General features: G+C 36.1%; 1 protein-coding gene across 2 annotated transcripts in view; it reads left to right on the top strand.

Annotated features, from left to right (window-relative positions):
* The first annotated feature begins 7288 nt into the window (after window positions 1-7288).
* The window catches only part of LOC137643898 (RNA-binding protein NOB1-like), a 64544-nt gene continuing 58222 nt past the window's right edge, over window positions 7289-13610 (top strand). The window contains exon 1 of one of the 2 annotated variants that reach the window (XM_068376645.1): window positions 7289-7502. In XM_068376645.1, coding sequence (XP_068232746.1) covers window positions 7443-7502 — 60 coding nt within the window. In that variant the 5' untranslated portion in view covers window positions 7289-7442. The remainder of the gene's footprint in view (window positions 7503-13610) is intronic. The other variant, XM_068376646.1, reaches the window with a different exon arrangement.

Raw genomic sequence — 13610 nt, 5'->3', positions numbered from 1 at the left:
GCAATGTGCTATGGAGTTACTGAAGGCATTTCTTCAAAGATTGAACATGTAGATATAACATTCGTTATTTTTCTTATCTTATTTCCTACTAAACAATGTTGTCAATTATTATAAATCAAATTCTTAATTGTAGGTAAAAATCATTAAAGAGACACCAACGTGTGCTGGAACCCACCAAAATCGAACCGTTATACCTCCAGTCCAGAAATTAAAAGCCATTCTATAATCTTTAAAATTAAAGAATTACTGGAATTGGAAACTTCTAAAGTTAGAAGGACAGTCCTTACATCATTAGAAATAGTAAAACTTCGAAATCAGGATATCAGAAAGCATACACCAATAAACATTATCTCGCATTATTATTATTATTATTATTATTATTATTATTATTATTATTATTATTACTTGCTGGAACTGGAAAAGCAGGATGCTATAAGCTCAGGGGTTCCAACAGGGAAAATAGCCCAGTGAGGAAAGGAAACGGAAAAATAATATAATTTAAGAACAGTAACAACATTAAAATAATATATTTTAAGAACAGTAACAACATTAAAATAAATATTTCCTATATAAGCTATAAAAACTTTAACAAAAACAATTGGACGAGAAATAAGATAGTGTGCCCAAGTGTACCCTCAACCGAGACTGAAATTGGCAAGAAGTAAATTGTCAAATATAGTACTCTTGATTACCAATTTCATCACCAAGTTCCTGCGCCTATTTAGATGTTACTAATTACTATATTATAAATGAAATTAAATACTTAAGTAAGACTTCAAATGTATTTTTTGTGGAAGAATAAAATGTGAGCCTGGTTTTTTGGTTTCCTTAATAAATCAATCAAGAAGAATAAAAATTAAGCGTTCTTCGGGTAACCAGACGATAGTGAAATCACTAACAACATAACACTGATTTAATATATATATATATATATATATATATATATATATATATATATATATATATATATATATATATATATATATATATATATATATATATATATACTTTACTTTATAACTATTTACAATAACTTAGGTAGTTGAAACTATCCAAGCATTCCCTTAATTCCCTTTTCCTTTTTCGGGTTGCGTTAACAAAAAATCCATTGCAAGAGGATCCGGGTTTGGGTGACAACGTGTGCTTTGCGGCGCCTCGTCTGAGCTTCGGACTCCTGCCACGGTCGTCATGATGTTTTCATCCTTTTCCCATCCATCCTATCATCACCATCCTTATGTAACCTTACCATTTTCACATATATAGCCTTACAACCTTCACACCCTTATCCCAACGCAAGATCCCGTGTCCTGCTGTATGCAGGGCAATTTAATGCCATACCATGTATGTCACCCTTGTTTAGATAATATGCGATTGCTCCCGCAAGCAATAGCCTAAGGCCTAAGCACTCTGCTCCCTTAACAGGGTCTTAACTTTAGTATAATATAGACACTCGTGTCAATACGTAAGGACTATATTCAATAATTATTCATTTAATGGCATTTCAGTAATCATCGTCATCACCTCCCACGCTTATTGACACAAAGGGCATCGGTTAGATTTCGCCAGTCGTCTCTGTCTTGAGCTTTTAATTGATTTCTTCGCCATTCATCGCCTCCTACTTCACGTTTCATAATCCTCAGCCACGTAGGCCTGGGTCTTCTAGTGTCTTGTGGAGCCCAGTTGAAAGTTTGGTGATCTCTCTTGGTCTCATCCACATATGGCACTCAAGTACTGTAATCTCTCATATAGTTTTATTTCTAATCCTGTCCTGCCATTTAAGTCCCAATATTTTTCTCAAGGCTCTGTTCTTAAATCTACAAAATCTTTTGGATATTGTTTCATTGTTGTAGGCTATCACGACCCGCGTCCATACAGTAACGCCGATCTCACTAAACTGATATATAGCCTGATTTTTATATATGATTTCAGGCGATTTGATTTCCAAATTTTACTTAACCAAGCAATTGTCTGATTTTTTTCTTTTAATCTTTCATTAAACTCAAATTCTAAAGATTCTGTTTTAGTGATAATAGTTCCTAAATATTTAAAGGATTAACCCTTTCTCCCTCCAATGATATTTCATCTTCCATTCCATATTCTGTTCTCATTATCTCTGTCTTTCTTTTATTGATTTTGAGCTCAACTTCCTGTGATATATCATGGATTCTAGTAAGTAAGCATTGCAAGTCCTGTGGTGTTCTGCTAAGAAGGACAGCGTCATCAGCCAAGGCCGTTGCATCAGCCCACTCTAGGTCAGCTAATGTCCTGTTACCAATCCAGTCCAATCCTTCTCCGCCAAAACTGTTGTCACTAGGTTTGTGGGAATTTAATAATATATGATGGGAGGCGGGGAATTAGACGACTATTACATCATAAAGAGGGTTTATTGTCCTAAGTTATTTTTCACAGAACATGAACGGAAATTTTCTTCACAGTAAATTAATTAATCTCATTAATGTCATAGTCAATAGAACTCTCAATCTCTTGTGGATTTACGGATTACTGGAACAGTTTACTGTAAAATGCCCATAAGTTATAGATAACATTGAATCACTTAATAGTTACAGATACACTCGGGGAGAACAGACTAAGAAAGGAAACGATTAAAATACAATAGAAATTAGTTGATATTGGGCGTCTTGTTGAGTATCGACGCCAGCCATGGCTGAGATAAGCCTACCATGGCTGATGGGCGTACTATGGGTTGCCCACTCACAATTAGAACTTGGGCAGTAACTGACTATTCTTGGCTACACACGTAGATTTTGAAGAGAGAGAGAGAGAGAGGAGAGAGAGAGAGAGAGAGAGAGAGAGAGAGAGAGAGAGAGAGAGAGAGAGAGTGTGTGTGTGTGTGTGTGTGTCCTCTTTACTCTTTTATATCTTTTTTCGCAAGTGACCAAGGCTCAAATGCTCCACCCCGTTTGAGCTAATTTCGAGGAGTCGTCAGACTGTGGTAAACAAAAGGATAAGGACTATGAATATATGTGGAGTCTATCTTAGTGATAGACAAGAACTTTAATTTTGTAACCCGTAGCGCACGAACTTAGTAATATAAAAAAAAAAAAATGTATATATTGATACACTTGCTAACTAACTGGTGTGATAGAAGGGGTTAAAAGGCATAAAAGTCGAAACATTTATCATTATTACCAGCTAAACTACAACCCTAGCTGGAAAAGCCAGATGCTATAAGCCCTAGGGTCCTCTCTACAAGAGAAACAACTCGGAAAAATGATAGGCCTACAGATTGGGATTCTGGGAAGTTATAGTGAATAAGCGCGAGTGCACGCACGCACGCACGCACAGAGAGAGAGAGAGAGAGAGAGAGAGAGAGAGAGAGAGAGAGAGAGAGAGAGAGAGAGAGAGAGAGAGAGAGAGATGGCAGGGGGAACGAAAGAGAAGCAAAAGCTACCACTATGATCGAGGAGAGAGGGAAGAGGTAGGGGAGAGCAGGTGGGGAGGAGAAAGGGGGTGAGAGAGGATCCTCCTCCAATGAGAGAAGGATGAAGGGCTTGAGTGGAGTGAAAAAGGAAGACATATTCTCTTAGATAACAGTAAACGCAAAATTACAATATAGTCTGTGAGGTTTACCTGGATGAAGGGATAAATTACAGTATTCAAAGATTATCCCACTATGGTAAGTAACTACTGGATAAGGGAGTTTTAAGTGTTACACGATGAAATATGGTTGAACAAACGTAAGGTGTATAAGAATACATATAACCAATGGCACACTCGGAAACCACACTCCCACAAATTACTGAACCAACGGGTTGTAGTTAGGACATGGAGGGGGAGGAGAGTTTGTGTGTGTGTGTGTGTGTGTGTGTGTGTGTGTGTACACCTAGATATTTAGACGTTATTTTTGACGGCTCGAGTACACCAGTTAGTAATATTTAACTGTTAAAAAAGCTTGTTAAAACGGGGCCACGTCAATGAATATGACTGGTTTGTGAGTTATCTCGAAAACCGCAAAGTTAAAGTAGTAATATCAAATGTTGAATCTGAGACAAGAAAACTAACCAAAGGGGTGCCTCAAGGCAGTGTACTAGGTCCTCTTCCGTTTGAAATTTACACGATTGAACTGGCAAATATACTTGAAACTCACAGAGTTAAGTTTAAAATATACGCTGATGATACACAATTCTATTTCCCAATAGAATCAGTTGATGAAGCAAAAAGAAAGATACATGAAATAATGAATGACATTAAGGCTTGGATGTTAACAAAAAAGCTCAAGCTCAGTGAAGATAAAAGTGAATATATTATTTTTGGAAATGAAAAAGATATAAAAAGAATCGAATGCTTCCAAAGAATTGAAATAGGTCAATCGATCATTGACCTAAAGAAATCTGTCAGAAATCTTGGAGTAATCATGGATGATAGACTGACAATGAATGAACGTATAAATAATATGGTAAGAAATTGTAACTATCATATTAGAAACATAGCATATATTAGTAAATACTTAGATGAAAAATCTATGGCCATACTCATTAATCACCACATATTTTCAAGAATTGATTACTGCAACTCACTGTTCTATGGCTTACCAAATTATCAGCTGAAGAAAATTCAGAGGGTATAAAACAGAGCCGCTAGATTAATAAAAGGACTACACAATAGGGAAAGAGTTACCCCTGCACTAATTAAATTACACTGGCTGCCGGTAAAGGCGAGAATTGAATACAAGCTACTCTTACTAACGTTTAAGATACTGAACCAAAATTAACCAAAATATCTAAATGAATGCCTGAACAAACTAGAACTAGAAACAAATGTTACCATAAGACACATGAGTGACAAACATAGGCTATCTGAATTAAGAACAAATAGTAAATTTGGTGAAAGGGCTTTTAGCTACTGTGCGCCTAGACATTATAATAAACTGCCAACTGAAATGAAGGACCTAAAGGGAGCAATTAAATTTAAGAAGAAACTAAAGACATTACTTTTCACAATATCATATGATTTGGAAGATGCTACAATCAAAGAATTGTATAAGTTATAATGAAAATGTTTCGTTAGATGATTGATATGGGCCCGCCCGAGAAGTAGTTTACTCGACTTCAGTGGAGGGTCGGATTTAAACCCAAAACAAGTAAACAAGTAAGAATTAAAATTAAAGCTAACATACAGGAGTGTAACAACCTTTTATAAGACGGCCAAAGGATGTTCTTTGATTTTATTTATAACTGACCTCTGGATCTTCATTAGTATTTAATTGTAATATGATTCAGGTTTTTTAATAGCTTTCAGCATCTCTCTCTCTCTCTCTCTCTCTCTCTCTCTCTCTCTCTCTCTCTCTCTCTCTCTCTCTCTCTCTCTCTCTCTCTCTCTCTCTCTGAGCGGCAGTCACTCGGAAAGTACAATCTCCGACTAATTACCCGAACTTCCGTGTGGTAGTGAAAAGGCGGGTGGCGGTGGGTGAGAAGGGTTGAATGTGTGTGTGTGTGTATGTGTGTGTGTGTGTGTGTGTGTGTGTGTAGGCTACACGTATCTGTCTTGATAGTTAGCAGCTATTTGACGGATTTCTACGCTGAAGATGGCATATTAAGCAGAGATAAATGAAAATCAAGTGCAGAACCCCCATGAAAAATGCTGGAGTAGCAGCACAGAAGAAAATCGTAGTAAATATGGAATGAAAATAGAGATTGTGAAATTAGAAAAATAATAATGGAAATATAGAAGAAATTAATGGTATAAGATTTTAGATTTATTGAAGGGATATGGGTACCACAGCCTTTATACAGTATATTGCATACTTAACATGGGCAGGCCCATTCATAGTCATATAAACTACCTTAAACAGTCTCAACAGTTTAACAATTGCTTGGAAACCGTAGAAAATGTGTTAATCTTTGCTAAGAACATTATGCGGAATATTTATTCTATCTATCTATCTATCTAGGTGCCATGTCCTCAACGTGGGCTGTCAATTGCTTCCACCTGATCCTGTCTCTAGCTCTGTATAAACTGTCTATCTGTTACATTCGCCAGTACTGTCCAGAAACTTTTTTCCTTTGCCGGCCTTTTGCTCTTTCCCCACTATCATTCTCTTAAGACACTAAAGTTCGATATTTTCTCTTCTTAGTACATGTCACAAGTATTTATCATCATGCCCAAAATCAGAGAAATGAAGTCATGGTAATAAAATGAATAGGTTGAAAACTCTTATATCAGAAAGCTAGTAAAATACACGAGACAGACTATGGAACCGAAAGATTTTAGAAAAACAAAATATGTTGCCAAAGGCCAAAGCTAACAAGGCATTATCTCAACTCGGTTATCCGATAGAAAGTTATAAAACATAAAATTATCATTAATATTGTTATTTTACTTAATTTAAAACCTCGAGTTACTAGGCATAAGTTATAAACCTTTGTGTCTGTCCCATAGTGGTCCTCCACTGTCTTGGGGTAGAGTTCTATTGCTTGAAGGTACAATTGGTCACACTATTCTATCTTCTTTCTGTTCTTCCTGTCTTTTGAAGTCTTTATAGTCTATATATGAAATATCTATTTTAATGTTGTTACTTTTCTTAAAATATTTTACATTAATTGTTCATTGTTTATCTTGTAGATTATTTATTTCCTTATTTTCTTTTGCACTGGGATGTTTTTCCCTTTTGGAGCAATAAGGCTTATAATATCCCAAAACCAAATTTTACTGTCTTTGATAGCATCCTGGTTTTTCATTTAGGGTTGTAGTTTAGCTAGTAATAGTGATAATAAAACGGCCAAAGCTGACAACAAGGCATTATCTTAACTTGGTTGCCCGATAGAAAGTTATGTAAGTAAAACTTAGAATTATCATTTAGATTGTTCTTTTATTTCATTTAAAATCTCGAGTTCTTAGACATTGTGTCTATCTCATAGTGGTTTCCACTGTCTTGGGAATAGAGTTCTCTTGCTTGAAGGTACACTCGGCCACACTATTCTATCCTCTGTTCCACTATAATGTTGTTACTGTTCTTAAAATGGTTTACATTAATTGTTCATTGCTTCTCTTGTAGATTATTATTATTATTATTATTATTATTATTATTATTATTATTATTATTATTATTATTATTATTATTATTAATAATAATAATAACAATAATAATAATGATAATGATAATAGTAATAATAATAATGATAATAATAATAATAATAATGATGATGATGATGATGATGATAATAATAATGATGATGATGATGATAATAATAATAATAATAATTAGTAATAATAATAATTTAGGAACTTAAGGAGTCCAGGTCCAGGAGAAATCCTACTCAAATTAAAAGAAGAAGAAATGACTAACTAACGTCGTCTTCTCTCCTCGAAGTTTCGAACACCAGAAAGAAAAGTGGAGTTGTTTTGACTGTCGACTTATCCCTACACGTGAAACCATACGGCCATTCTATTAGAACAATTTATATTCCTTGACAAGTGGAGAGATGAAAGTGAAACACCTCGTTATAGATGCTGCAGGATTCGTTAAGAATTTACCCCTTTGGGTAAGTGTTTTCCTTCCTTGTAAATAATGTAGAGGGATATACCCTAGGCTAGTGACGTAATAGATGTAAGCTATGTTACTGAAATTTTTTATGTATGACGATGTATTTGTAACATGTAATGTGCGCAGCATGGCTTATGTAATGTGGTATGTGGGGGGATTGGATGGGCGTAAACTTGTCAAATCGATTTTCATTATGGGGTGAATGTCTATCTTCGTCTAAAATATGTTATGAAGATAGTTATACGAATTATGGTTTAGTGTTACCTTACCAGGAGGGAAGCTGGCAGGAATGCAAATGAGGTTAAAACTTAGTCTTAGTGTAAGCTAAGGATATGATGGTTTAGGGTTGGTAGGGTAAGGATATAGTTCCTAGGTTAGGTTAGTTGGTGAAGCTTAGGTTAGCTGGTGTTCTTGTGTTTGTTTCCAAATTTAAAATTCGTTTGTATAACGATTTTGGAAATTTAAAACTTCTAAATTAAAAACATGTTTTCTTCCCCATTATTTCTACCAGAATAGTTTAAATGTACCTATATATATACCAGTAGCAATTCTTATTTTCTTCATTAGCGATATTGTATAGTATATATTTACCCACAAAGTGCTGACCCGGTCTGTCCCAACCATCTACAAAGGCTTCATGATAAATGTATAGCATTCATAGAATCATTACAAACTTTTCCCTACACCAATGGAAATTCCAGGTTCGTCGTTACTCTTGACAACACTAAGAGTGCTCGTTACTAGTATAGTGGCAAAGCACCTCAATCTATTTTATCTAATCATTTCTTACGGCTTATACAGATAGCATAGGTTTCTTACATTTTTTATATTCATAGCTTGTTTTGCTATTAACTGGACCCCTGCCACAGAATGCTGCCTAGCACAGTTCATAAAATTCCTGACAGACGGTTTTCTGTCCCGACTTGATTATGTGATATCGTACTTTAATTTCTAGCAAGACCGGAACATGGTATAAGAAATCGACAAATGCTGCCCATTTTGGTATTTTATTTCATATGACTAAGGAAGGCGGGGTCATAGCAACTTGCACATTGATCAATTAAAATCTGACCCTTGTTTATTGTAGGGAGACTGATGGTGGGTTACTGCGCATGCCACTTCTGGCAGCTGTTCTGTTTATTGTATGATGTTATTGTCTGGCTTTTATAACCTATCAAGAGCATCTAAATATTTATGCACAGGTTCTTGGAAGTGTTCTACAACTGTAAACATTTTTCCCCCCCTCTGCTTCAGTTTCAGCACGACCACCGTCCCAAAAAGACATCTCCATAAGGGGATTTCAATGTATTTTGAATTTTGTGTAATTTCTTCTATTTTGCTAATTGATTATGATTAAAACACACTTGGTTTAGTATACAATGTAGCTATTGTCACTTATATGAAAGTCGGGATAGTGTGTGGGTAGTTGGGTTACTGAATTATCATCTGCTAGAATACTTGCATACACTGCTAATGTGCTTACTGCAATATGTACCGCTTGTCAGAACAAAGGAGCAATGAAATAATGTGTAATAGCAAGTGAAGGGAGTCACGGCAGAACAAAGGCTAGTTAGTGAATGATTATGGGATTAGTTTGTTGATCAACATACTCATAGATGCACTTCTTAATGTGGATGAAGACAGACACAGATAGGAAAGTTTTTCTTATTCTATGCAAACACTAGGCCTGGTGACCCAATGTTCTACACATGTACAGAAAGTTGAAAATGTCACCAATATAATGACTCGCATGGTAGGCATGGATACCACATCCATGTACCGCCTACCAGAAAATAGGGCTGTGAGATAGTATTTAATTGTGATTGATTATGTGTTATCTGGCATCCTGACAGTGTTTAATTGCGAGCGAATTGAGCCATGGCCGAGCGAAGACCATTTGAGGGATGTGATATAATTTTCAAACTGGTTATATTGTGTTTATTATGCATTTCTAACTGTTAAAATTGCTGTAAATTAATTATTTTTTGGTGTTTCCCTATCCAAAACCCCAGTTTCTCAGTGGTATCAGTCCTAATAGGAAAGCTCTTAAAAGAATGGCTTGCCCCATTATTCATGGTCAGAATTGGATAAAACACAAGATAATGAGTAAGAGAAATAATGGTGCATGTCTTTGGCTAGAAATTAAAGTATGCTAGCATATATTTACCTCCGACGAGTATTAACTATTCTTTATTATTAGTTCTGGTAGACCATTGGTTCCCAAACTGGGGGGCGTGAGGACGATACAGGGGGGGCGTGAAGTCATCTGCTCGAAATTACTTGTTTAATAGAATAATAAAATCATTAAAAGAACAAATATCTGTCATTACATACATGCATCCATCTCACTAAATTTGACCAGAAATTGTGCCTAGTCTCATAAGTATTTCCAAATATTATATGCCATGTTTTCAAATTATCTATTCTTAAAATTGCAACTCAATTTAGCCAATTTGCTAATGTTCAAACTTTTTTTCGCTCACTTTGAACCAAATGTTTCGTTTTTAGTTACTTTAATGTACTATTATTTGTTTGAGTGGCTTTCATTATTAAAATGTAATACAAACAGAAATCTGTTTTTCTGTACAATGCTAGGAAATAAATGTAAGAATCATTTCATATAAAAAAAAAGAGAGGAGTGGGGGCATACGGGTCTACTGGAAGCAAAAAGGGGGCGTCAGGTAAGCTAGTTTGGGAACCACTGTGGTAGACAGTTGAAATAAATGTTATCTTTGTCACATGACCTTTTTTGGACAATCTCTTAACTCCGGCGGACAAGTTGAAACCATTCTACTGTACAGTACAGTACTTTAAATCTCAATTAGTCTAGTGACAACATCTATTGGGATTATTCCAAACAAGAGCTCATTTCAATTTTCTAGGGAATGAGAGATGTCGCAGGTGTGTTTATAGGTGTTTTGAATGGTTTTAACTACGCTGATCAACATAATAACGCACTCTCCAAGTTTTGAGACAGGTTAAACCAAGAAATACGTCTGAAAAAATATTTTTCAGAAGGAAAGCAGGTCCTAAAGTATAGTGTTGCAACCTGTCTTTGGGCCAAGCTATAAACATGGAGGTGTTATAGGGTCACAGCAGATACATACTGATCCCGTTAGTGAAGGATAAGAGTTCTAGACTGGAATAAGTGTTGAACATTATGATAGGTTGTAACCCTAAATTAGATTCCTTTTGAAAGTATGGTTTTTCAGTCATAACTTTTTAAATGTTAAAACCTCTATAATTTGAAAACTATAGGTATCTGCCGAATATTTTTCCAAAAAAAATGTTCCAATTATTTTTAAATACATACTCTAAGGTCACCTATTTTCTTTATTATGAATATTGTACTATACTATAATTTTACCCTAGTTCTTTTGGCAATTCTAGTTTCCTTACTTCTATGCAATCTTTACTTCTAAATTCTAAACAAATGATTTGTATAATCTGCCTCTCTCCACAACTCGCATACCCAGTATGTCAATTTCACTTATGTTTGATGTACCATTAACGATCCTCTTACCAAGCTTTATCAACTATCTAGATCACTCTTGAGGAGATGGGTATATCGAAAACTATACAAAACGTAATTGCCTTTTTCTTATTTCATTTCACTAGGCGTAGCTTTGGCAGAGTATATCGGCAAGCTTCACGCCCCTTCATGCCAAATCCAATATTCAAGTTTACTGGCTTGATGTCATTCTTGTTCGTTACAGACTTTATTGAAAAATCTCGGAAACCATTACATTCTGCCAATAGGTTTTGGGGATTTTCTGTATCCTCACTTTGTTGATGGGGTCCATATTAGATGCCTTTGGTCCCAGTGGAAGCTGTGGTACTATCTGAATAGCACCCAAGATCTTGGATGTAAATTGTTGGCACTTTTATGGTACATGTGCCACAAGGAGAAGGCGCTAAAGAACACCTTATCTCTCAACTTTCTCTGCCTTTGGGAGACCCTCCAACAGGCGTATGGGTTATCCTGCAAGTTGATGACGGCCGGGTCTGGGGGGAAACCTCACAATGTCAGGGACATCTCTATGTTCCAGGCATTCTGGAGGAACCATAGTTCCATGGGTAGTGAGTGTATGTCTTCAGTTCCTCAGGTAATTATGGCAAGTGTCTGGTGTCGATAGACTACAGTATGTTTATTATACCTGGGGGACACTTCCCACAAGTTCTAAGTCCATGAACACCTACTCTTAGGACCAATGGTAGCTGATGCAATTCTGTAGCTATCCAGTTTCAACTGGGGAGAGAAACATCTTGCTTGTTATACAAATGTTGACCATGCTGAGATTGGATAGGCAAGTTGTTTGCTCTGACTTTGAAGGTCAGTGGATCTGAAAAAAAAATTTTGAATTAGAATGTGCTACAGTCTTTCTACTCTGTACTATCAAATAGAACTTGCATCACCCTGAAAGAATCTTTAAGATTTCCATTCAAGGGGCTACACTTGGAAATTGCTGCACCTTAAAAAAGTCTTTAGAATTTCATTCAAGGCGTTACATACAGCTCCCCAAAATAGGATGTGACATTGAATCCAAATTCTTAAGTTGCTATTCATATTCTGTGCTTGTTTTTGTCATTGTTGCTTACTGTGAGTAGAATTAGACCTTCCAAATTTAAGAAAAAGAATTTTTCAATATTAAACTTACCCGATAATCATGTAGCTGTCAACTCTGTTGCCCGACAGAATTCTATGGAGGGATACGCCAGCTATCACAATACTAGAAGGGGGTGTTCTTACCAGCGCCACCTGTGGCCAGGTACTCAAGTACTTCTTGTTGACACCTCCTCAATTATTCCTCTGTCGTGCTTCTGACAAGACGTTCTGGGATACGCTTATGTTCTTGGAGTATTTTCACGACTTTGGTGAAGTATTTCTCTTTGATTTCGGCTGTCGCTTTACTGGAAACTTCTATTTTAGCTTAGTTAGCTTTTGGAATTAATTGATTATTTTTGGTGACGAAGAGAGTATGAACTCTCGTTCACCTTTCAATGGCCGACCCTTCCCTTAGACGGAAGTGTTGGTGTCTAAGAGAGTATAGACTCTCTTTCTTAATTTTGCTTAACAAAAGTTATAGATTTATTTTATATCTCTCCGCCTCTTATAGGCCTCTTCGATTAACTTCCTTTTATTATAAACTTATTAAAATTAATTTTTATATTTGTTTATATTCGACCTTCCTAATAGTAGGCGGTCTTTTCTTGGTACCGAAGTTAATTATCGTGAGCCCGTCATTTCGGTTTTACCTGTTAACATATTATGCTATTTTAAGGTCTTTGAAAGAATTTCTTTGATAGTCTCGTACTTTTTCAAAGTTGAACTAACGTTTTGTTTGTCTCGGCAGTTGTTGACGTTCAGAACGTTTCAACTTGCACTCTATCGTTACGATAGAGAAAGAATGTTCACGGTTTCACATTGCAGTAAGAGTAACCGTGTCTAGCGTTTTGTTCATTCTTTCTTAACTTAATGGTTTTGATCCTAATAAGGAACTTTTCTTTTTGGGAAATATTTCAGTTTTTTCCTTTAACAATAATATGTTTTAACGATATATATGATTGGGCTCTTCTCTCAGGTTCTAAGTCAAGAGAGAGAGAGAGAGAGAGATAGAGACGGAGGGAGAAAGAGGATAAACGTTTCCCTCAAGCCTGCCAGGCGTACGAGTAACGTCGTTATCGTTTTGCTCTTATCCCTAGTCTCTTTAGGGGAAGAAACTAAACGTTTCTAGAGTGATCTAGTGTTTAGTCTCTTTCCAGCCACTGAATTTTCTTTCATTAGATTTTTCTGTTACATTGTAATTCTGTTTTCGCAATTACTAACTTTTGAGAAGGATAGAATTGCGTGTTTCAGGTACAAACCACTTAAAGTTTCGAGTTCAGTGAAATAAGTGCAAACAGAAATCAAAGTGATAAGTGATTAGCGCAAAGTATGTCAGTGTTATGCGTGAGGGTACTTTTGTGCGCGCCAGTCGTCCTCCCAGTCCGGGACCTCTTGCAAGCTCCCAAGCCCAGGGGAGAAGCAATGTCGAAGGGCATAAGGGTTCGGCAGGCCTTGATCGGCGCACAGAAGTATCCTCGGTGGTTGTGGGCGTGTCTTACC

The sequence above is a fragment of the Palaemon carinicauda genome, chromosome 7 (assembly GCF_036898095.1).
Source record: "Palaemon carinicauda isolate YSFRI2023 chromosome 7, ASM3689809v2, whole genome shotgun sequence".
NCBI lineage: Eukaryota > Metazoa > Arthropoda > Malacostraca > Decapoda > Palaemonidae > Palaemon > Palaemon carinicauda.
Note: the sequence above shows the minus strand (reverse complement) of the source record. Positions and strands in the feature narration are given on the sequence as shown.